The 25,084-nt window shown below is 40.0% G+C and overlaps 1 protein-coding gene across 2 annotated transcripts in view; it reads right to left on the reverse strand.

Annotated features, from left to right (window-relative positions):
- Positions 1–1,246: 1,246 nt before the first annotated feature.
- The window catches only part of yjefn3 (YjeF N-terminal domain containing 3), a 53,903-nt gene continuing 30,065 nt past the window's right edge, over positions 1,247–25,084 (reverse strand). The window contains exons 2-6 of one of the 2 annotated variants that reach the window (XM_030727446.1): positions 16,678–16,786; positions 9,366–9,476; positions 3,793–3,906; positions 2,237–2,387; positions 1,247–1,982 (exon numbers count right to left, since the gene is read on the reverse strand). In XM_030727446.1, the coding sequence (XP_030583306.1) occupies positions 1,786–1,982; positions 2,237–2,387; positions 3,793–3,906; positions 9,366–9,476; positions 16,678–16,786 (682 nt within the window). In that variant the 3' untranslated portion in view covers positions 1,247–1,785. The remainder of the gene's footprint in view (positions 1,983–2,236; positions 2,388–3,792; positions 3,907–9,365; positions 9,477–16,677; positions 16,787–25,084) is intronic. The other variant, XM_030727447.1, reaches the window with a different exon arrangement.

Raw genomic sequence — 25,084 nt, forward strand, 5'->3', positions numbered from 1 at the left:
TCAGGTTCTCTGAATACTGCGTGAGATATCCCCACATGCCCGCCTTGCATGTGGAAAAAACACTTTGAGAAAGCCTGGTGTGGGGCCAGGGGCTATTATAAGGGTATGGGAGACCCCGTGTCCTTAAATTAATTCACTCGGTTTTCACTCGGTGTTTTAATATCAGTTAGAATAAATTAATTTTGATTGTTTATTTTTAGATTATGTTGTTACATCACAGGTGCAAATATAATGTAATGTACTCACATTCATGTAGCGCTCTTTTAGACTTGCCTACCACTTCAAGTGCTTTTAACTCCAAGTCACCCTTTAACTATATATTCATTCAGCACTATAATCTATGCACCTCAAGCACTTTGTTGACCTCACATGCATGCCCAATTTAGAATCACCAATTAACCAACTGTGTGAGGGCCTTTCGCTTTTTCGTACCATGACCATTCAAAGAATGGCAGGTGTCTGTCTCTGCAGGAATCTGGAACACAGACAGTAATCATGACAGTGTCAAGGTTCTTCTTGAACTTAAATAAAAACTACACAGAGACACGACACGTATAGTTTCACAGTTTCACTAAAACCATAGTTTTGCTTGATTTGACCCACACTGGCGGATCTAAAAGCTATCTGGATAGAATTTGTAGCATTTGTGTTTTGTGTCACTTTAGGAAACACATCAAATTTTATACTAAAAGGATGACATTGAGAGTATTTTTTCTGCTGTCAATTGTCAAAATGGGTCAAACTTGACCCAAACAGTATGTGAGGGTTAACTCCAATATTATCGGTAATTTTAGCTCAATTCCACCAATTCCTGAGAAATATTGTAGTTGCTAAACAACTAGATGCATTCACCAGCTGGCTGCAACCTTTGTCTATTTGCTGCTTGGTTCTGGGAATCTGGCATCCAGTGGGTTTCGATTAGATCTTATTTACTGAAAACAGCTGCCCCATGCAGCTGGAAACATGGTTAACGTGAGCAGAATTGCAGACCTGAAAACCAAAACAATGACCCAGAATAAACCAAAAGATCACATCAAGCTGGCGGAAACAGCAGAGTTGTTTGTAATTTTTCACTTATTTCGTCACTACAAATGGCATCGCATAGTTATTTGATATTGACATTATAAAAAATGCTGATTAGTGCAGCTTTTATTCGCATGCATCCTTAATCTTTTCTCTTTTTTTTAAAGTCAAGCTGTCAGTGCCATTTAAAGTGAAGAAAAGCAAAACACCAGAAATTGGACACTTCTTTGAAATTAGAGAATTTCTTTTATTGGACAATGTAAAGCAAATGAGGAAACTGAAACAAAAGTTATGCAAAAGTGCAGGCTGACCAGACAAACCCACAACACATTTGAAAAATGTAATTACCGACCTACACCAATCTGTCTCAGCAGCACACCTTGGTAGAAAGTCAAGCAGAAGAACGAAAAAGTATCAAACCAATAAAACATTCCTCAGATTGCCACAACAGAAAACTCACCTTTCTTTGCTGAGTCTGGAAAAGACATTTCTTTTGCAAAGTAATCAGAAAACAGTGCATTGCTACAGCTTTTACAAGTAGACTGACACAAAACTCCTCATGCCATTCCCTAAATAGACATCACTCAACAGTTTCTATATATTAATCCTCCTACTGTAGCTCAATATAGCCTGATCTACACAACTGAGATGTTAACATTAAATCACACTGAGATAGTCTATAAAATACAAAAACAAAAGAATAGATTAACCATTTCTTTTCAAAATGAGGTGTGGCCACACAGGCTCTTGTGTTTCCACATCTTACAATTCTATGAGACAGTCTGTGCCAGGGAAGTCTGGAAGGTTAAGCTCATATTTTTTCTGGATGTCATAGGGCAGGAAACGTCCGGCCAAGAAATGCTTCCCCGTGAAACTCACGGCGCACTTCTTTGGTGCTGTAAGTGAGATGAGAACTTCTGGGTTTATCCCATCCTGACTTTGCTCTTCTACATCCCAACCTGGAAAAGAGCAAAAAATGTATTTAAGGAAAGGAATACTGTGATAATTTTATGCCATCTTTAGCAACTATTGTAACTGGAGTAGGATGAACTCACAGTGATCTGATTTTAGAGTTATTCTCCAAGTGTGCTTCCAGACTTGGAAAAACTCTACCTGTTAAAGCAAGGCTCTGAGGGAGCTGCCTGGAGGCTAATTTATCATGTTATGTTTCTGGGCCCCAAGACTTATATCTACAGTTTGTGTTAACACTTACCTGAGGGCACATCCACACTAGCAATGGGAATCTTGATTTGCTTCAGAGTGACCAGAATACCAGAGTATGGCTCCTTAATGTTGGCACAGTCTGCTTCTGGGCCCAGCATGGCATCAATCACTAGGTTGTAGGCATCATTTATAAGCTGCACCTAAGCAGAAAATACCTCCGTATGAATAAAATGAAAAGCTTACTTCTTGTACACAATTCACTTGAATCACCTTCCAGTGGCTAAAGTCCAGATTTATCTGTACAGAAGTAAAACATTTGCCTCAGTGAGGATTTGAGTCTGTACAGCCAGCTTGTTGTCATTCCCAGAGCATCAGATGCTGTCAGTACCACTGATGGACACTTTTTCAGGACCCCTAGGCATCAGATTTAAACATCATTTTCCAACATTCAGGGATAATATTGGGAAGGGGAATATTTTAAATTGTGAGTGTGAGCAAAAGTGAAAAGTGAGTATAACTGAAACCAATTAGTCTGTGACAACAAAGCAAAACAAAGTTAACAAAAGCCACAGTGGTGCCAAATGGGACACAAACCACTGGAAAACTTCTGATCGCCTCCTTTTGCAGACTGAGGTTGGAAGTCTGCTATCCCCACTGCCAGAACTGTTGGGATTCAATACTGCTTCCACGGATGCATAGACACTGAGGGATCCCTTGTGCATATCTGGTACATCAACGGTCTCTTACAGAATAGCACTACTTGGGGTGAGAATGTGTTAGACACTATCAGCCATTAGATGTCCAGTATTTATGAAGAATAGCGATAACTAAAAACATTTTTTTAATCCTATCCCCATTTGAAAAGACTGTTTATAAGTAAACTCCCTTTCATTTGCAAATGAGAAGCAAAGAGATAGAAGTAAATGACAATATATCACCATTTTCTTAACTGCTCATTGGAGCATTTTTCAGATGACACTGTGTGAAAAGCTACATACAACCTGGAAGGGTTTGACAATTCATCGCAGTTCTAACACAGAGAGACAGGCCATCATTCATGCTCACACCCACAGCCAATTTCGAATCACCAATTAACCTAATCTCTATGTCTTTGGACTGTGGTAGGAAACCAGAGCACCCAGAGAGAACACACACAGATGGAGGGAGAGCACAAACGCCACAAAGAAAGATCTCAGTTGACTTGCAAGTTGCAGTAATGTTACTGCGCAAACTACTCCATCACTGTGTCACGTCACCTCCTATTTGGTGATTAAATAAAAATCTAGAGACTGCAGCCAAGTAGGTTATCATAGCATAAAGGCTGGAAACAAGGTCCAAAGGTAACAAAAGCAAAACACAACCACTGCTATAGCTGGCTAATTAACTGGCCATATTTCCTGCAACCAGCAGGCTCGAAAAAAAACTAAAGGTATCAGCTAAAAAAGGTTCAGAAAATAAAAAGAGAGAGAGAATTATTTTAAATTATTTATGTATGTGAGAGTAATGTTGTTCTAAATCAATAGATATTAAACTTTACAATCAATCTTTGCAAGAACACGACTAAAGTTTCTGTCAAATTTGATTTCCTGTAAAGGAACTGCTGACCTCTGTAGGGAGGTAGGAGAGGAAAGGGATGTCCATCTTCTCACACTGAACTGTGAAATCCTGATGTAGACTGTGAGAGGAGCGTTTTGGGTGATAGATAGTGGGCTCGTACTCCTGAACCAGATGAGGCACCATGGAAAAAGGGGACAAAGAAAGGGAGAAAAACACGAAAATGAAGAAAAAGTTAATAATTATGTTGTTTCAGCCAGCACTGACATGTATCAATGTGTATAATGCTTCAGTATACATTTTGGTAACACTTTATAATACAGCCAGCGACTAAGGCTGTAAGTACCCTGTAATAAGTACAGCCTTAGTCCTGGAAATTACGCAGCCCCCAAATTTACTTACAGGATACATCCCTGTATAATACATCTAAGTTAGCTTAAGCCACTACATAATATGTCTAAAATACCCGGAAATTGCGCAGAACCTAAATTTACTTACAGGATATATCACTGTAAAGTATGTGCAAATACATGTAATTACAGGTTACTTATGGCCTTAGTCCCGGAAATTATGCAAAATTTAAATTTATTTACAGGGTATATCTCTGTAAAATACATGGTACTTATGGGCTTAGTTGCGGGCTGTATTACAAAGTGTTACCTTCATTTAGTGTGCAGTACAACTGAAAATACTGTTGACTGGTGATCAGAAGTAGAAGTTTTTTATAGTCTGCTTCCTGAATGAATGGTTCTCTTATGAAGTGGAAGCTACGTAGAATAGAAATCCAGACCCCTGCAGTCTGAAAGGTCTGTGATGCTCAGCAGAAAGCAGCTGTGATCTGTGACCTTTTCACAGTCACAAACATAAATCTTAAATCCCAGGAACAGAAGTGGGGTCTGAAGTGTGGTCTGTTGACCTCTGTAGGGAGATAGGAGAGGAAAGGGATGTCCATCTTCTCACACTGAATTGTGAAATCCTGATGTAGACTGGGAAAGGAGTGTTTGTTTGAGTGAGTTTGCAAGTTCAGGCAAGTCATTTATGTTAAGTGTCATAAATGTAACAATTGAATCTAATTGAATCTAAAGAAAGAGCTGTGGGTAATCCACAAAAAAGACAGCTGAAGAGCTTGGTTGGGGCTAAGTATTAATATAATCTATAAAGAGCAACTAGAGTAATGGGGTTATTAATTCTAGAATAAGACAGTGTTTAATTGCCTACATGTGTGTTATGTATTGTTGCATCAGTACTGACAATCTAATATCTTTAATATGAAACTATACTACTCCCACGGGTGATTACAGCACTTTTTTTTTGCTGATAATATTCCAAACTTTTACTTAAATAGGATTCTACTTTTATTTGTAATGTTTGTTCAAATACTTGTTAATACAAATAACCAATCAGCCAATTGCATGGCAGCAAGTGCATTTAGACATGTAGAAATGGTCAAGATGACCCACTGATGTGGACATGTGGACCTTGAAGCAGATGGGCTACAGCAGCAGCTGCCACTCCAGTCAGCATGAAAGTCACCACAAGAACATGAAACCAAGGCTACAGTTTGCACAAAAATTAGACAATAAAAGGTTGATAGAAAAAAAAATTGCTCTAAAATGTAGTAATGAACTGGTGAAACTATTCAAGTAATTAAAATAACAGTATTTTCATGTGTTGAATTATCCCCTTTCTCAAAAAAAAAAATATATATGTATATCAAACAACCTAATCTATTGAATAACGATACATTTTGCAGTAAGAACGAGTAATTTAATAAATAAAAACATGTTTTTAAAAGTGTTTCAGCTGAGGCTATCCTACAACTGTGGTGATCTGTCAAGTTAGCAGCCACTGCCATCATCTCCACAGAGCAGAGGGGCGAGCTGAATACAATCCAGTGCCTGCATCTCTCCTGTGGTTAGCCTGTGCCCCTGGCGTGACCGTGACCTCATCAGTAGTTAGGCCATCAAAATGTGTGAAAGTGAGGGAGAGCTCGAAATGACTGTCAGTGTCATTGAGCGTGAAGAGAAATGAGCCATGAGACAGAAACAAGCACACAGCATAAAAAGGGTCTTTCTCCAGCTAATGCTCAGTTCTAACAGGGTTACACTTACCCTCCCTGAGGGATAATGGTGTCTTATAGTACTCTGTTTTTACACACAGCCCATTAGCAAGAAAGGGATGAGGTCTGCAGCACAGTTAAGACATTCAAATCTTTAAAAGGAGACTTGTTATACTCATTTCATTACAGAAATTGTTATACAGTTTATTTTGCTCATTCATGCAGCTGGTCAGAGTAGTTTTAGTGCTTGTCTCTTTCATTCTCCCAACCTATAAAAACCCCCACTAATTTCTGATTGGCTGCCACTCACCTGGCTTGCACAAAAAAAAACAAAAAAAAAACAGTGCTTATAAGTCCCAGACAGAACTGAACATATAAGGAAATCCATCGTGAGCGGGCATCAACTCACGCAAGAGTAGAGGAAGTTGATGGTAAACAAGCATTTAGAGCAGTCTGAAGCTTGATCTTTTGGCTCAGAGGGATTGCTTTAACACATGCTGACCTCATTATGATGAACATCAAACACTGTAAAAGAATATATGCTGGAAGCATAACATGTCCCCTTTCATAAAAGAAAAAAAAACTAACATTTAGACACTTCAAAGAAATGTCTTAAATGTTACTTTGAATGTAAAATTTTAGTTAGTCAAGCATAATTGCCCAGTGTTTGTATCTTATTTCATTTTATAAACAAAAATAACAAAGCTGCTAATTAAAATAGTGATTTACATGTGTTATAACTAATGTCATAAGTTTCCATGTGGTGAATGCTTATAGAGCACTATCCATCCATCCATTTTCTTCCACTTATCTGGGGCCAGGTCGCAGAGGCAGCAGTCTAAGCAGAGAAGCCCCGACCTCCCTCTCCCCAGCCACCTCTACCAGCTCATCCGGGGGGACCCCAAGGCGTTCCCAGGCCAGCCGAGGGATATGATCTCTCGTTCTTTCGGTCACTACCCAAAGCTCTTGACCATAGATGAGGGTCGGGACGTAGATTGACTGGCAAATCGACAGCTTCGCTTTCATGCTCAGCTCTCTCTTTACCACGACACATCAGTGCAGTGTCTGCATCACACGCAGCCCCGATCCGTCTGTCAATCTCCCGTTCCCTTCTTCCGTCACTCGTGAACAAGACCCCAAGTTACTTAAACTCCTCCACCTGGGGTAGCAATTCATTCCTGAGCCGGAGTGGATACTCCACCCTTTTCCGGCTGAGAACCATGGCCTCAGGCTTATAGGTACTGATTCTCGTGCCAGCTGCTTCACACTCGGCTGCGAACTGTTACACTGCGAGCTGGAGGCCAACACTTGATGAAGCCAACAGGATCGCATCATCCGCAAAGAGCAGAGATGAGATTCTGAGGCCACCAAGGCGGAAGCCTTTCGCCATTTGGCTACACCTACAAATTATGAACAGAATCGGTGACAAAGGGCAGCCGAGGAAACGAGTCTGACTTACTGCCGACTATACGGCCCAAGCTCTCGCTGCAGCTGTACAGGGACTGAATGACTCGCAACAACGGGCCAGACACCCCATACTCCCGCAGTACCTCCTACAGGATACCCTGAGGGACGCAGTCAAATGCCTTCTCCAAGTCCACAAAACACATGTAGAATGGATGGGCAAACTCCCACGCGCACTTGAATATCCTCAAGTGAACAAAGAGCTGGTCCAGCGTTCCACGACCAGGACAAAAACTGCATTGTTCCTCTTGAATCAGAGGACAAGTGACTATTTTTGGTAATTTCCCACACTTTACATATGGCGCCCATACCACACCTCAGTAAGGTTAAGAAGCATGTGGTCTTTATAATGTGTATGTTGTAATGTTGGCAAAAGTGATGTTGTAAAGAATCTGTGTTCTAAAATATGTGTTTTTCCTGTATTTTTTATATATACACGATATTATATATTTTTTTCCTACTTATGGGCAAGGAACCAAATATGGTAACTACACTGACCTTAATTTTCTACATGAAACTGAAACATTGAAACTGTCACAAAAGTAATTACCACTCCAATAACATTCTAAAGGTTCAATTCTGAAGGATTTCAGTGAGTGCCCTATGAAGGGTTAATATGAACAATGCACCAGAACTAATGACCACTGTAGAAGTTGTTTCTCCTCATCAAACATTTAGCTTTGATCAAGGAATATTTGTGCCCTCGGGTACGGTGCATTGTGTTCTCCACCATACACAGTGGAAAATATTAAAGAATGCATAACAGATTCAGACACAACCTGTTTTTGTTAACATGGCTGTCTTGGAGTGACGTGAGAAGCAAGCTGGACTGTTCACCTGCAAATGATCATTCATTTCTATGCTCTGCCTAATCACATTCGCAGCTCTGCATCAGGGTTTGTAGCTGCACATGAGTGTCTATGTGTGTATGCATTAAAGTGTGTCTCATGTGTATACTTGCATGTCATCGTGCTGACAGGGATCACATCACACCATGAAAAACATACACTCTTACACCAAGAGAGCGATTCACAGTCCAAAGTAAGTATTCAAGTTTCTCAAGTTCGAGAGAAACTCAGACAAGTGTGGTCCCAGATCGGGCCGGTGCAGTGTGCAGACTCTTTAAAAATAATAATAAAATTTTATGCATGCAGCACTTTTCAATATGAAGTAAATGTTTCACTGTGGGGAAAAATACACCAGAAACTATGGATACACAAGGTAAAAACATTAGAAACAAAAAACACGATACAATAGCAGACATAAAACCAATGCATATGCTTAAAACAGGGAATCAGTACCTAAAGTTGTTTTAAGTTAAGCTATGGAGAAGCTCCTTATTCATTTCTGGAATTCCAGGGCAAAATATATCTCCTCAAGCCTAACCTCTGACCTTGTTTTTGGCCTTGAGAAGAAAAAGACCGAGTGGGAGATGAAGGAGGAGAGATTCTCCACAGAGAGCCAGTGGGCAGCTTAAATAAAGTCAGACTAACATGGTTTTAATCATAACTATCAATGTGTTGTAAATCTAGTAAATCAGACACATATGGCAAAGTGTATAGATGCATTCCATTCTAAGCCAAAGAGCCCAAAAACACATATCCAAAATTTCCCTTGTAATAAAGTCATAGACCGGGGCTGACCACAGCACCATGTAGCCTACTCAGAAGAAAAGATGCTCAAAGTTATGATGTGTAGTGGGGTCAGTGAAGATGGATCACTCCTCGAAGAAAAAATTGTAATGTCAGTCAGTGTGCGGTCTAAGCTGCAGACATCATGGTCCACGACATCACATCATGGCTGCAAAGGCAAAGCACAAGACGGCTTTAACGAGAGTAACAATAGAATGATATCATGACTGTCTGAGAGTTCTTGCTGAGAGGGTAATGGGATAACTGCTCAGAGCCATTTACAGGAGCTGAAATGAAATTCTGTAAAACACTGTGGGGTCGTATATGGGATCCCTTGTTAGTCATGATGCAATCATTTGCAAGATTAGTTTCTTGTATAGTCTGAATGACTCAGTCAGCCCCATACTGTCTTTTATATATCATGTTGTTGAATATAACTCCTGCCTTTATGTACTTCCTAGGTTACTTACAAACATGCGCAGGTGTCGGGCACACACCAGGCCAATAGAACCGTTTTGATCTGGACCACAGATCACCAGCACTGTTGGCTGCTTCTTTGTTAAAGAGCTGAGAGGGTAGGCCTGGTGGAAAGACAAAAAATAGAGAAAGAGAGAAAGAGAGAGGGCAGTGTTAGAAATAGAGTATGAGCTGAGTTGAGGGAAAGCAATGCCATAAGACGAAATGAATAGGAGAGGTTATTGATAGAGAACAATAGTGACAGCAGGAGGAAGATAAATTCTTGGCAATATTCTGTATCATCCGTCCAACTTAGACTTCTTATTGAGTCCAGGTCATCTGATCCGTACCTCAGGCTCTCCATCATACTCTGAGTGCCTGACTGCAGCATGCCAGGGATGCCAGGGGGTGAAAATGGCACCAGCTCCCCTGTCTCTTCTGTCTATGAAAAAAGGTCCAATCTCATTAAAACAAATAAGTAGAAAAAAATCTGTGTCCTCACCATGGGATGCTATATATATAACAAACTTTCTGTCTGCATCCTGGCTACAGCGAGCTACTGGCATCTGCCTCCTTTACTGGCCACACATTCGCTTGTAAATCACCCTGCACCTTCTTAAACGAGACAGCTATTTGCCTGCAGAACTGTCATCATGAGTGGCTAATCTTCCATCTCCAACACGTAAACAGAGTGACTGTGTGTGTGTGTGTGTGTGTGTGTGTGTGTGTGTGTGTGTGTGTGTGTGTGTGTTTGTGCGCGCGCACTCAGTCATAAAGTTCTCTGGTTTCTTTTTCCACAGATGCTTCACAGTAGTAAATTCAGTGCCACAATACATAGATTGTTAGCTAGTGCTAACAATGTTAGGTGTGGGTATCTAAGAGGTTCTGCATTGTGACATAAGAATGAGAATGATTATTCATTATTATAAAGGCTACAGCATAACGTCAGAACTAGAACAAGTCCATGAAGAAGCCCAATTAGAGCCAAATAAATGTGTGTCATAACACAATTTGTTGGACCAGTTATCCCAGTTTTATCACTCCCATAAATTGTTCATGACTTACAGTTCACTGTAATGCTTCAGATCACAACCATGATATTACAGTCCAAACATTTCATAATTACAGGGTACATATAAAGGGATGTATTAATAGAACTAATAGAAGTTGCAAAATAAAAGATATATATTGGAAATGTAACTAATAATAAACCAGTTGTTACTGGGTACAGTGATACAATAATGAATGAATATTCAATTATTGCTCTTTGAATCTATACGGGTAAAATGCTGTGACATCTATTAAGTCGATTACGGCTTTGGTTTTGTCGTACCATAAGCGCACTTCTCTAAACCATAATAATTTTATAGGCTCACCCTTTTAGTGTTTTCTTTGTACCTTGGATTTGAGAACTAGTTACACCATAATTTTCAATCTGTAACCTTTTTATTCCAAGACTTTTGTTTCCCCATAAAAATTTTATTGCACCCTGTTATTTACAGATATTATATATGTGCAACATAATAATAAAAGATGTATGCTTTATTATTATGGTGCACATATATAATATCTGCAGCATAATAATAAAAGATGTATGCTTTATTTTCCAGGGTGTAATTCCGCTTTTTCCTTTCTTTTTCGGTTTTTTTTTTTTTTTAAATGGGAGATGAAATCATCTTCTGCTGATGGGCCTCCAAATGTTAGAGATGAACTTGAAGTAGGCCAAAATTCTTCCACTGTGCATAAAACCCATCTAGTTCCACTTTTACTAATGTATTCATGGCAGGAGGAAGTTCAAATGCAGAGATAAGTCGTGCTCCACATTGGATAATTGGATATAACAAGACTCAGAGTGCATTAAATAGAGCGATGAGTTCAGGAGAAGTGAGACAGCGGTCATTATCTCTATCATAACAGCTCAACTGAGAAATCATAACACAAGCTCAATGAGATGGAGGACAGACTGTTACAGCTGCTGAGGGCCACAAGGTTTGTATTAACAGGAAGAAAGATGGCAGTGATTGATAGAATTAGAAGGTAGAGGAGGGCGAAGTCAGCCAGAGTTTTGTATCTCCATACAAATGATAATGAGATGAGAGACCAATCAGTATTTGCATGCGAGTTGTGCTGCAGAGAGTTATAACCCAACTGTGCAATTTCTCTCAGATATCCCAAGAGTGCTTTAGTTTTCCTGGATCTCTGCTTTAGTTTTTGAGCCCACAGGTTGGCCCTTTCCCGAGCTGCAGCAGTCAGCTACATTCAGCAAACCCATTGTTTAAACTTGCTTAGTGTCAGGCGGACAAAGTTAGCCACTGCCACATAAACTGTGTAATGTTTCTGAAGGTAAATTGTTTTTCTTCTGAGTCTGTAAAAGGTGAAACAGTTAAAGTGGCGGTGGCGGTGGTGACAGATACAACAGCAAATGAATGATTCCCCCAAATGGCCAAAAACACAATAATAAATCACAACTTTTTTTAATTGCTTTCCTGTCTGGAACAAAACCAGCCAGTCCATAACAACTTGGCCATCCCGTGTCTTCCTCATACTACAGAATTCCCTCTTTCTGCTAGTTGTAACAAATTCACATGAGAAGGTTTAATGACATTTTTCTGTAAATGCTGAGGACCAACAGGAGGCTCGATTTTGCTTCTGGTGAAACCATCAGAGACACTCTCTTGAAGGTGAGCAGCTATAAAGGGAACAGACCAGATCAGTTTGGGCAGGGTTCTTATTCATTGTGAAGCATTTGTGCAATCTTACTGAGAATGCTTAATATCTCAGCACATAACTATTCAAGACAGTCATTTGTTATTGAGTCTTCAGATTGATAAATCTTAATAAATGAAAGCAATTAGCAAGAGAGGGGGTAGAGAGTATTTCTAATGAGGTTAGGATTGTTGATTGTGCTTTTTTGTTAGTTTAGGATGAAAAATGAGGTTCTGTTAGAACAATTTTCACAAAAAATATAAAATTTCAACTCCTTTAATTATATTAAATCAAGCTTGCCAGTATGACCCATTTTCTGAGTGTTTTTGATGGATTTTGCATGGATTCATAGCCAGCTATGATTATAGCTGCCCTTCTTTGTTAAATCAAGTAAAATAATGTTGGTGCAAATCTAAACAAACAGTTCAAACTACCTGTGTAGCAAACTTGCAAGTCAGGTTTAAGGTTTTGTAAACTTTTGCTACCAAACATAGGAGTAAACCTGGAAGAAGAAAGGTCACGGGAGTAGCAGAGCACTGCTATGACCCCCTCTCATGCCGTCTTATGCTCACACACAAACCAACTACAGGAAATATGCCTGTCTTGATTGTAATAATGTCTCTAAGGGTATACCTCTTTGAAATAAATGTAAAAGGCACATGAGCTTTCACCTCCAATCAACCTGAAACGCACACATTGAGTCTGAGAAAACATTATCAGGCTCCTAAAAACACAAATATACTCACATATCCAGAAAAATGTTACCTTTAATATTTGTACTAGAAGACCAAACCAAAGTCCAGGGGCTACTGCAAACTATAGCCTAGACTAATTTATTGCTGTGTGGTAAAAAAAAAACGTCTCCTGTCTCCACTCAGGTGTTGAAAAGGCTCAGACTGATACAGAAAGACACACACACACACACACACACACACACACACACACACACACAGTCTCGACCTGGTGGCTGTGGCTGCTGCTGTTGGAACAGTAAAGGGATTACTTACAGAAAACCTATAATCTATCTGGCAAGGTGTAGGTGTGTGTGTGAGGAAGCACATGCCTGTTTGTGTGGTATACTTGGAAGCCAGCAGCAGTAGGCCAGCAAGGTAATCAGTAAAATCAGACTGTCTGCATCTCCTTCTACTGTAATTTTCTTTAAATAGCAGTGATGTCATGTAAGCGGTAGCGTGCTGCTGGCGGCTGTGGGCAGCAGTGAGACACCCCATCCAGGCCATGTTTGTCTAGTACGGCTACGTTGGTGGGGGCTGGTGGTGGAGGGCCAGGCATGGGGCCAGAAGCAGCAAATGATAATAGTGGGGAAGTGGATGTGGTGGTTTTAATCACACACTATGAGGGGGAGAATATTAAGTCTCTACTTCTGTGATGCTGCCACTCTGCCACTCAGCTTTGACTTTTCTTCTTCCCTTTTCTCTTCTTTTTTGGGAGATGTTAAAGGTGTCTCACTGAGCTAATGTTGCCTCTTGCAAACATAATGTCCCTTCTATGTATTTGTAAGTTCCTGTTCTCTGCTCTTTGTATTATTGCTTGGTTTTGGGTTTTTGTATTTCTTTTTGTCTCTGTCTCCTTCTTTTTCTTTTCATCCTTCCTCCTGACAGTACAGCAGGGTTTCGTGTGTCTTGTAGCTCAGACTCTTATTCATCACAGCCTGTTGAAGAGCCCACTGAGGAAACCAGTGTGGCATTAAACCAAGTCAGTGGTCTGGTCAAAGGGAACCACATGTATTCCCAACAGCCCTCACCTGACACACATACACACTCTTCATTTGACAGAGTCCAGATCACAGCACGATGAAACTGCACCCACACCAAAGCAGAAGAGCTGCGGTTCTGGACCGGTGCGGTTTGGTAAACGGAGCAGTGCCACTGGGTGAGCTCAGGTGTTGTGCCTCCGAGGTGAGCGGCTCGAATTTTTGGAAGCAAATGTCACAGAGAGTTGGAACATTTCCACCATGCGATAATCAGACATTTTCTATGGAAGTTCATGCAAATTATGAAAGTGTAAGTAGCAGCAGCTGTGACTTTTTGCCCCCTTGTACAATCACGAGCTTTGTGGTGATTACTGAGGCTCAGAGTGATAGAATGTCAGGAGAATGGGATGAAATCTGTGACCTTTAGAAATGGTCTGCTGGAGTGACACACAGTGGAGGTTATTAAATGTGGCTGACGAGGCCGCAGTCTGATGTCATTGGACTTGAGCTTTAAACTGTGGTTTTGTATTGGATTATTTTTCTCAAAAAGTTCTGTAATTGGAAAAATTTGCATGTCATCCTTTGGTTTGAACAGTTTTACAGAAAAAAAAAAGTGTGAATTTGAAGAAAAACATTCGCAAAGAAAGTTTTAATTGGATTTCAGTTAATCCCCACAGAACTGTTGAGGAGAATGGAAAAACAACTTTGACATTTTCAGATGGTCATTAAATGTTTGCAGAGTTACTGTTTCACTGCAGTGCAAAGAGAACCCTCACATTTAACCAATCTGTTATTTTGTTCTATTGAAACTGATGCTCAACCAGCATTTTCTTAGAGCCCATCATTTCACTTTGGCTAACAAACAAACAATCAGAAACCCAAAGTTGATTTAGATAATACCATAAAACAGCAAAGTGGAGGATAAGGAAAAAGGTACCTGAATTAGTATCTTCAGGTTTTTTAGAAATATTAATGTGCATTCTTAGTGGCTAAACTGACACTTACTGCCATTACAATGTTATTACTCATTCAGAATATAAGAATTAACATGTTGCCTCCTGCTTCATGAGATCAGACCTTAAAAACCTGCTACGAGCCTATCATGATGTGACAACCATAAAGATGTTTTTTCCCCACTGTGGGAAGCCACTTTGCTGACTATCTGACTCAACAGCAGTGGTTCTCAAACTGGGCGGGGGGGGGGGGGGGGGGGGGGGGGGGGGGCTGAAGGAAGAGGTTTGGGGGTAACCAGATGATAGATATGCAATGAAAGCATATGCTGGGAAAACAAACAGGAGTTTGCTGGTGTGATCGTGTTGACCTTCACAAAAAATGGACTAGATTTCTTTTTGTCAGTTGCATCATTTTTATTGTTAATGAATGATAACAAATCTGTGAGTAACCTTCTGGTGGAGGGGTATGCCACAGTGGGTTTGAGAACCGCAAGTCAAGATCATCTGATTATGACCTAGAAGTCATTTGTCAGTAAAACCCAAAGTTTTTTTGGAGGTGAATCATATGAGTGGAAACACAGTAAAACAGAGACACAAGCTGCATCATCTCCAGTATTGCAAGTAGTATTATCAGTGTGCAGCCATGAATCTACTTAGCTGTAGTACGATAACTACAATCAGGTAATCCCCAGAGCAAGTGAACTGACAGCCTTTTACACACATCTGCTCACTGAGCCAGACACATTTATATTGATACAGTTCTCACCATCCATAAACTTCCACCATAAATCCCCTTAAAGTATCTGTTCCACCCTTTAACATTTAATTAAAACGTGAACAATAAGATTGAAATGCTAGTTATGAGAAACAGATAGTGAGAGGACTGCTAAAACACACCAAAATTCAGATACAACACACACCGTCATTTCAAGGTTAATGGTAACCACTGTTCTGTGTCTGGTGTTTCTGGTGTAATGGCCCAAAGAAACGAGCTTTTACATAAGAGCGCGTTAAAGCTAAGGTCAATTTCACAGTATAAACAAAACTGCAAAAACAACCAACTGGAAAGATGTTTCTTGTCACTGCTTTTATTTGCAGCAGTAAAATTTGATGGCCTGAATCCACAACCACACAAATTTGGATGGTTAGCCTGATTGAGATGGGTCAGTAGATGGATGGGGGTTTCCCTCATGCTGTGTTTTGATTTATACCTCTAGGAAAGTGAGGGTAACAAGCAATGAGGAAAAAAGAGCAGCAAATGCTATGTTTCAAACCTTTAAAATCTATACTTGCTTTTGAGCGTGTGTTGACTCTGAGAGTGCTTGAGTGCACAGACTCGCACAGTTACAAGAACTGCAAGAGTACCCTGCTGGTGGAGGCGCTCATAATAACATGCAAAAACACTGAGCGTGGATCGCTGTAGACCTTTCGGCCTGAATGGTTAAAGTCATGGCTGTGCTACAGGAGGGAAGTGACCACCACATCATATGTTCATGAGTGTTAAAATGTCAGTCATGCAGTGTGCCATGTTCACTTTGAGACAATGTTACTTGATGTCATGCATTTGGATTTATGTCTGAGTAATGTATGCATGCCCAGATGCATTTACATAGCACTTTTCTAGTCACTCAATGCACTCAAGACTACAAGTCACCATATATTCATACAGCACTTCATTCATACAGCACATCCATGTCTTTGAACTGTGGGACGAAGCCAGAAGACCCAGAGGAAATCCATGGAGAACATGCAAACTCCACAAAGAAAGGGCCCAGCCAGGGTTCAAACCAGGAACCTTCTTGGGCCACCCATGTGCCGCCCTAGGCACATGGCGTGTTGTTAGAGTGGTAGACAAGGCAAGCAAATAACAAGTAGGCTATACAGAACTGAAACACAGTCAGAAATAAAAAGAAACAACTCAAAACAGGGTATCTAGAAGATGGGAGATGCACTAACCTTAGTGATGGCGATGGCGCACGCTTGTCCCCAGATCTCTATCAGCTGCTGTTGTCCAAACCTGTAGTCCCTCAGTAGTTCTGTCTCTATAGCTGCCGCCTCCTCTTTACTGCCAGACACAAACACAGACATGCTGTAAGCAAGATAAGTTTTGTGTTCATCATCAGTAAAAACATTTGCAGCATTTAGGTGAAGCTGTGTTACATGTATAGCATATGCAGTATGTTGTCAGTGCTTTGCATTAAGAAATGCTCTAAGTTTTAGAACTTGTATCAAATTCAGCTCCATTTGCTTAAATACATTGAACTGTGTACTGTAATTTCCTCTCTTGTGCCCCAGTAAGGTTGTTTTTGTGTTTTCTTGGATAAACAGTCATTTTGAGTTCTGGTGGTATTAGGTTGAAATCATTTAGTGCTCTTGTTCTTTTTTCATTTATTGGGCCAATTAAACCCCATTTTAAATTTAGCCTCCAGGGGGTTTTTTTTGTTTGTTTGTTTTGTTTTGTTTTGTTTGTTACTCAAACAGGTCTACATTTCTTATAAGAAAACCTTTAAAGCTTCTGGGAAACATGGTCATAAAACTCTAAACAGAACATGTGATCCACAAACAGCAGTGGCCTTTACACATTACACACTTTGTGTGTGATCTAATGTTCACACATGCTCTTCCTGAACTGATTTCTCAGTGGATGGTGACAGTGTGACTAATGCTGCCATATTAAAGCTTCTAATGCTGCATTTACCTGTGTGTGTGCGTGCGTGCGTGTGTGCGTGCATGTGTGTCAACATAGCTGTAGGCAGATGGCATGACCTGTTATTTAGAGTATGAAGACCAAGTAAAACCATTTAGTCTTTTATGTACATTTGAGATCCTAGTCTTTAAAATAGGCTACATCCCTATTACTCTACAGACACCTGGTGGTTCTCTGCAGTACTGCAACTCAAAAATAAAACCAAAATTGATGAAACAATCACTTTTGACTTTAACGGGTGGATGTATTTATTTTTCCAGTTTTCTGAATGTGGGATTATTCTACACCAGAAGGGTCAGAGCAGCTTTTTGAGACACGAGGAAGACTTGCAATATTAGGCGTGTGATGTTAATGTGGCTGGCTGATGTGTATGGGCATTTCTTCTTGTTACATCATTTGTGCTACCTCTCATTACATCATGTGACACACACACAAGAAAAAAAAACACATCAGGAACATGGAAAAGTACAAACACCAACGTATACTATACAGCAAGTTTGAGCACATAAATTACTAGACATGTAAATATGCATACAGAACAAATTGTCCTTATTAAGAATAGGGACAAACTGCATGAAAAGAACTGAACAATTATAGAAAAATCTCTTTTAGAATCTTTTAACATTCAGTCATTATTGTCAGTGTAATGGGAATTTTTTGTGCTATTCATCTGTACTCATGTTCCAAGAGCAAACTAAAGCACAAGCAAGATAAAGATTATTATTGTTCTGAACCACTAGAGTGAAGGACTGTTTCTGAATCTCTGGGCTTTTCTCTGATCTTGCAACAATGTATGTCTTTAATTGAAGTCTATAAAGAAAACAAGGGCCACACATAAACTCATTTTGGTCTCTGTTCTCTACGGTTCATATTGTGACTAATGCTAAACCTGCTTGTGTTCCATTTAGATTTTTAGAAGACACAGCAGTTTGTCTGTGTGTGTGTGTGTGTGTGTCGGTAAGTCAGTGTATCCAAGTGGGGCTCCTGGCATTTACCTGTGCCAGTGGAGCGGCAGCAGCTGTCACCCATGGCTCACCTCAGGGATGTTTCCTGAGTCACTGAGACAAGTTGATCTTTAGAAAGTTCACCTCAGTTCACAGGGTTTACACTGTGTTTTGCTGCACCCAAAATATTTAGAGCTTCTTGCTGCTTTTGTTGAGCAGAATTGATTCTGCGTGAGGATGGGCTATTCTGTGAGTTTGCCTTTAAAACAGAAAGGGGAATTATCCAGTCTGTGTAAAAATAGCTGTTGATGTGTATGTGTGTGCTGGGGCGGTAAATCTCAGCCCTGGATTGTTGTGTTAGCAGTAACAGTGCCGCTGCTGAATGGGCAATTAGTATTGATCTTTAACATTACTGACAGAACAAAATGCTGTGGGTGTGCAATTCAACGGCTGCTAGTTTTAGCCAGGAGGCTCTACCACGGGGGGAACAGCACACAGTGTTCAGGACTAAAGACAGATGGCTGCTTCATGCTACATAGTGGATGCTCTCTCAATTACCACCTCTAGTCATGCTTATTCATATTTGTTTAGCTGAAGCTAGTGAGGTAAATTTGAGTCTGCCACAAGTTTCAAAAGGAGAGTGCTTATGAAGAAAAATGCTAATATAAATCATTTCTGATTAAAAAATGATTTATATTAGCGTGTGTGTGTGTGTGTGTATGTGTGTGCTCACGTGCATGTTATGAGTAATCGTTTCTGTTGCACCTGTAGCTACAGTCATGCGACAGCTAGGAGCCTCTCCCTGGAGGGAGAGTTGATTTCCCCACGGTGCATGAGATGAGCACCTGCAGTGTGCCACCTTCATTGCAGCAAAGCTTAACTATGATCACAACCTGCTTAATGAGTCTGTTTACCTAACACATGAGATAAGACATAATGAAACTTTAAATGGCTGCTGTAGGGAAATTGGGCCAGTGCAGCAGCAGCAGCAAATGGCAGGAGAATAGGCAGCAAAGAAAAAAGAAAAAAAGAATTAAAATAATAATGGACAACTTGGAGGTCATAAAATCATTAAAAATTTTAACACAAACATAATTAAATAATGATGTTTGGATGGATCTGTGGCAACAGTAAAAAACACAAAACAGAAGAAATACAAATTCATCAAGTCTCTGTGTTGCTGCAAATTTAAATAATATGCGCTGAAAGAAATATTTCAGTATATAAGGAGTTTAAAGGTATTTCTTGTAGGTAGTGACTCATAAATAAAAAAATTTTTAAAAATTGTAACATGCAATAGACAATCCAATTCAGCAGTTCTGCTGCAAAAACAGTGAAAGTGCTAAAATCAGCACCCAAGCACAATAATTTTAAAACCAGTGAATAATGAAACACTCATAAATAACATGATTTAGAAAGTATTTTCTAATTGTGAAGCATCCTTGGATCATAGAGAGAATCATGAGCGATGACTACTCCCCTGAATATCAGAAGGGCTTCTATTTTCTTCACACTGGAAGACTGAAATAACTACATTTCACAACCCCCGCCCACTCACTTTGCCTAATTTCCACCTTTCAAGAGTGCTCTGCTGGTGTGATAAGGTGCATGATTAAAATAATAGTGAAAGACTGTGGTTGATATTTTACTTGTCAAGCACAGCAGTATGATGCATGCGTCATGATGCAGGACAAGTGAGACTCAGCAGTGTTTCCCCTACTGTTGCCTTCAGGGTCTCCCCTGAAGAAAAAAAAATTTATTATAATATATTATTTATTAGATTATATAGCAGCATTTGGGCATGTAGACATGTAGAAAGATCCTGAGCATGGTTGTGGATGCCAGACAGGCTGGTCTGAGTATTTCAGACTGCCAATCTACTGGGATTTTCCCATGAAACCATCTCTAGAGTTTTCAAAGAATGGTCCAGCAAATAGAAAATATCCAGTGAGTGGCATATATTTGGGTGAAAATGCCTTTTTATTTTTGCCAGAGGTCAGAGGAGAATGGCCAGACTGCTTCAAGCTGATAGGAAGGCAAAAATAACAAATAATCACTCGTTATAACCAAGGTATGCAGAAGAACATCTCTGAACAGAAAACACATTGAATCTTGAAGCAGATGGGCTACAGCCCTCATCATGTGCCTATGCTGTCAGCTAAGAACAGGAAGCTACAATTCCCACAGGCTCACCAGAATTAGACAAAAGAAGACCGGAAAAATGTTGCCTGGTCTGATGAGCCTCAATTTCAGATGGTAGGGTCAGAATTTGGTGTAAAGAGCCCAAAAGCATGAATCCATTCTCCCCCATCTGCTGTGTTTTGCTGTCTTTTAGTATCATGCTAATTGCTCTCTCTTCTCCTCAGCTTATGTCCACTGACCCCCCCCCCCCCCCCCCCCCCCCCCCCCACCCACCCACACACACACACACACACACACACTGCTTGAGATAACATTTTGCTCATAGGAGACAGCTTTGTTACTGTAGGTGCAATAGAAGCTTCCCATAAAAGTAGAGAACAACTCCATTACAGATTTGTCTTTGTAAAAAAAAAAAGAAAAGAAAAAAGGGGGGAAATAAAAGGAAAAAAGGGAGAATCCAACAGGGAAAAGCTCAGTCCTGTTTTTGATTTTTGGTTTTGGTCAACTCCTGCTGAAATGTTTGATTTGTTCAGTTTTTCAGTTCATTACTGGTGTTTCACTGCTCAGAATCAGCACAACCTCAGAAAAGTGACTGACTGTACAGCATGTCTGCTACCTGCCCCAAATGTACTATTGTGTGATTAACTGAACGAGTGGAAGGCCATATGTGTTGGGGGCCATTCTGGTAATAATTAGTCAGACTCCTGCTTGGAGAGGACAAAAAGAATTAAAAAACACTGTTCATTAGTTCAATAGCTCTCTTTTCCCTCTCGCTTTGTCCTCTTAGTCATTACCTGTCCACCTTCTGCTTAGTCTAATACTCAGCAGCTGTTAATGATACTTAAACCCTTTCGAACACAAATAAAGTGCATGAAAAAACATGCTGATCAGAAGGAAGGCACTCTTGTTATGTCTGTTTATGTCCTATTCACAATACTAATCTTTGACATTTCCATAAAATTATTATCTACTTTGTTGCACAGTTAATAGAAAAGAGTGATGATTCAGCCAGTTCAGTGAAAGCTTTTGTGCTTTCTGCTATTGCCCCTTAAGTACAGTTCTGTGCAGAAGTCTTGAGCCACTCCTCATTTGTTTGTATTTTATTTCCAAGGAGCCAGACTTAACTCTGTTCTCGAGGCTTTCTGTTGTTACTGACAGCCTGTGACCAAAACACACAATTTGTTCCCATTTCTTTGATTGAATCTCCAAAAAAATCCCAAATATGACAAAGCATAAAATGGTATTTTTGAAACAACAAGGTGATTCCCAAAGAGCTATTAGCCAAAAGCTTGGCACATCTCAGTGTGTTCTTAAATTTTTGAGCAAACTGGACAAGTGGAGGACAAAAGAAAAAGTGGGAGGCCTAAAAAGCTATCTACAGCAGATGAACAGTATCTGAAAGTTGTGTCCTTAAGAAACAGGAACAAATCCAGTAGAATGGACACAGGACCAGAGAGGCTATTGATCCATCTACTGTTCATAGTACCATATCACCCCTACAGAGCACTTCGCTCTCAGACTGCTGGCTTACTGGTTCCCAGGATATTTTAAAGAAAAATGTGAGGCAGAGCCTTCAGCTTTCAAGCCCCTCTTCTTTGGAACCAGCTCCCAGTCTGGATTCGGGAGACAGACACCCACTTCACTTTTTTAAGATTAGACTTAAACCTTTCTTTTTGCTCAAGTTTATAGTTATGTCTGGATCAGATGACCCTGAACCCTCCCTTAGTTACATTGCTAGGCTGCTGGGGGCTTCCCATAATGCATAATTCTTTTTCATTCACCTATTTTCACGCTCTCTGTATTTAATCATTAGTTATTATTAATCTCTGGCTCCCTTCCACACTGTGTCTTTTGTCCTGCCTCCCTCCCCTCACTCCCAACTGCTCACAACAGATGACTGCCCCTCCCTGAGCCTGGATCTGGATCTTCCTGTTAAATGGGAGGGTTTTTTTTCTTCCCACTGCCGCAAAGTGCTTGCTCGTAGGGGGTCATCTGATTGTTTTCTGTCTCTACTATTGTAGGGTCTGTCATGGATTGGTTTCCCCAGACCCTGTACCCCAACATTATTGAAGCAGAGTGGGATCATCCTGACAGATAATGAAATGAAAGGCAGATAAAATCCAAAGAAGAGCTTTGGAGAACTATTCCTGAAGACTACTTAAAGAAATTACAAGAAAGCTTGCCTAAGAGAGTTCAGGCTGTCAAACCAAATGTTGAATTTCAAGTTCATTGTACAAAGTCTTCTTTTCGCCTTGTATACTGTATTTCTGTGTATGTTTGCACATTTCAATAAATCACTGCATGTATGTGCCATTTTCCTAGCAAAATATTAAAAATGAGGGGTGACTCAACCCCTTGTGCACAGTACTGTAATGTAAAAGCTAACATCAATATACTCACATGCATGCCAGCGTTAACATGTTAGTATCACACGCTCTTGTAATGTTCACCAGCTTATTTTTGCAAGTTGAGATTTAGGACTTTTCGAATGAGTTTCATGCAAATGTCAAAAGTAGCCAATTTTTTATACATTTGGACAAGCTGTAATTGGGACTTGTTGGTGTGGCACACTTTGTTGTAATCAATCCAACAGCTGTTGACACATTTTACTCAAAATCACAAATGTTAAGTCTCAAGATAGGGAATGAAAAAGAAGTCAGGCCACCCCCAGTGTCAGTAGGGGGAGCAATTTGATACAAATATTTATTCCAGTCTGTCAGCAGATGTTAAAATATCTCATATTACAAAACTAAACTTTAACCTGCTTGTGGCAGTAGAAAAAAAGCCCATCAACATATTTGAATTTATTATCTGGTAACCATAAATGTCTGTACTGATTTTATCAAATCCATTACACTCCTGTAAAGACACTGTATTTTCCTTAGTCACTGAGTGGTAGTCAAACTTGAAAAAGTGCCAAAAAAAAAGCCAGAAAGAGTTAACATAAAAAGTAAAAGCAGTGGAGACCACTGACCTTCAAAGTAAAAGTTGTAACCAACACAATTCAAAAGGTGCAAATTTGACTTTGAATGAAAACAGGTCTGGTTTGCATCATACTTTCCATAGTGTCACTATTCATTTCAGTTTCAATTCAGTGTTATTTATATAGCGTCAAATCAGAGCAACAGCCACCGGGCTACCATCAGCAAGTAGTTGGCAAGTGTTTGCAGTTAAGTCGGCATCTTGAGTGCAAACTCAATGCAATCTGCTGGCAATCGAAGAAATCGCAAGGAGGTTTTTAATGCAGTACCATATATGTCTTTGCAACTGCCAGCAACCACTTGCACACGTTTTTCCCTAGCAAGCTGTGACTGCAAAGGGGTTTCCCACTGGTCTCTAGGCCTGTGTGACTCAGTCAGGCCTTAACGCCAACATATCAAACTGCACAGATGAAAATTCAGGAATCAGGAGAATTAATCCTGAATAACTTAAGAAGAATCTATGCAGCCATCTAGTGAGATACATGGAGCCTACTCTGGGTCAAAGTGGTGGTAGGTCAACCAACCAATAAACATTGCTATCCCCAGAATTATGCATTGAAATTCATATTGCATGGGCATACTGTATAAATGTTTAAAGAGGCAGAAAGAGACTAGCTGTGATGTATGGACTAGAGCTAGGAATGTCAAAGAAATTCAGGAGAAATAATCAGGAATAGCCAGTGATGCAAAGTGGGAAGGTGGAACAGTGTGGCTGAATTTGTTTCTTTCTTTCTTTCCTTTATTTGTTTTCCTTCACATTCTCTCTCTCAACTGTATTAACATATGCTTACACCATTCTGAAGAGCAAAAAAACTAATTAAAAGCTATTTTAAGTATGCACCACGAAAAAAAAAAAAAATGGATTTCTGATAAAAGACTTTCTTTATGCAAAGACTTTGGAAAACTTCCCTTTGCTTTTAACTGCCTGCTTTCAATCTTTCACCTTGGTAGCACCTTCTCTCCACTTCTCTGTCCTGTGATCTCCAGTTTTGCCAATCTTAACCTATCCAGTTTACTCTTATCCATTTTCTTTCTCTGCATTATCAGTCTGCTTCTCCTTTTCCCTGTTGTACTGATCAAGGTTTGCACTTCACTGAACCAGAATGATGGCACATGTAAAGGTGATGGAATGAGTAAAAGAGAGAGAGAAAAGAAAAAGGGGGAGGGAGACGAGACAGAGAGAAAAGGGGAGCGCACACATGGGAAATGACTCACCGCAGCTGATTTAATCTGTTTTGCTTTATTATTTTTTTTATGGGCAGGTTTTTGATCTGAGTGGAGAAGGTAAATTCAGCTATACTATAAAAGCACAGAGGTAAGTCTAATGACATCATCATTCACTGCAAGCCTCCCTTTAATCATTACTCTGAAGATAATCTCATAATACACACTCAGCCATGTTCCGCTAAAAGGTTTTCGTCATAATTTTGATATCATGCTGATGGCCAGCCGTGATTTATATCCTACTAAGCATTAAAGTGGCCTGTACTATGTTACAAAAAGATGACTCCCCTGCAATTATAACAAGATTATCAGTGGGTTTTCTCAGGCGTATGTCTGTATGTGTGCATCTAATTTAACATGTGTCA

The sequence above is a fragment of the Archocentrus centrarchus genome, chromosome 4 (assembly GCF_007364275.1).
Source record: "Archocentrus centrarchus isolate MPI-CPG fArcCen1 chromosome 4, fArcCen1, whole genome shotgun sequence".
Classification (NCBI taxonomy): domain Eukaryota; kingdom Metazoa; phylum Chordata; class Actinopteri; order Cichliformes; family Cichlidae; genus Archocentrus; species Archocentrus centrarchus.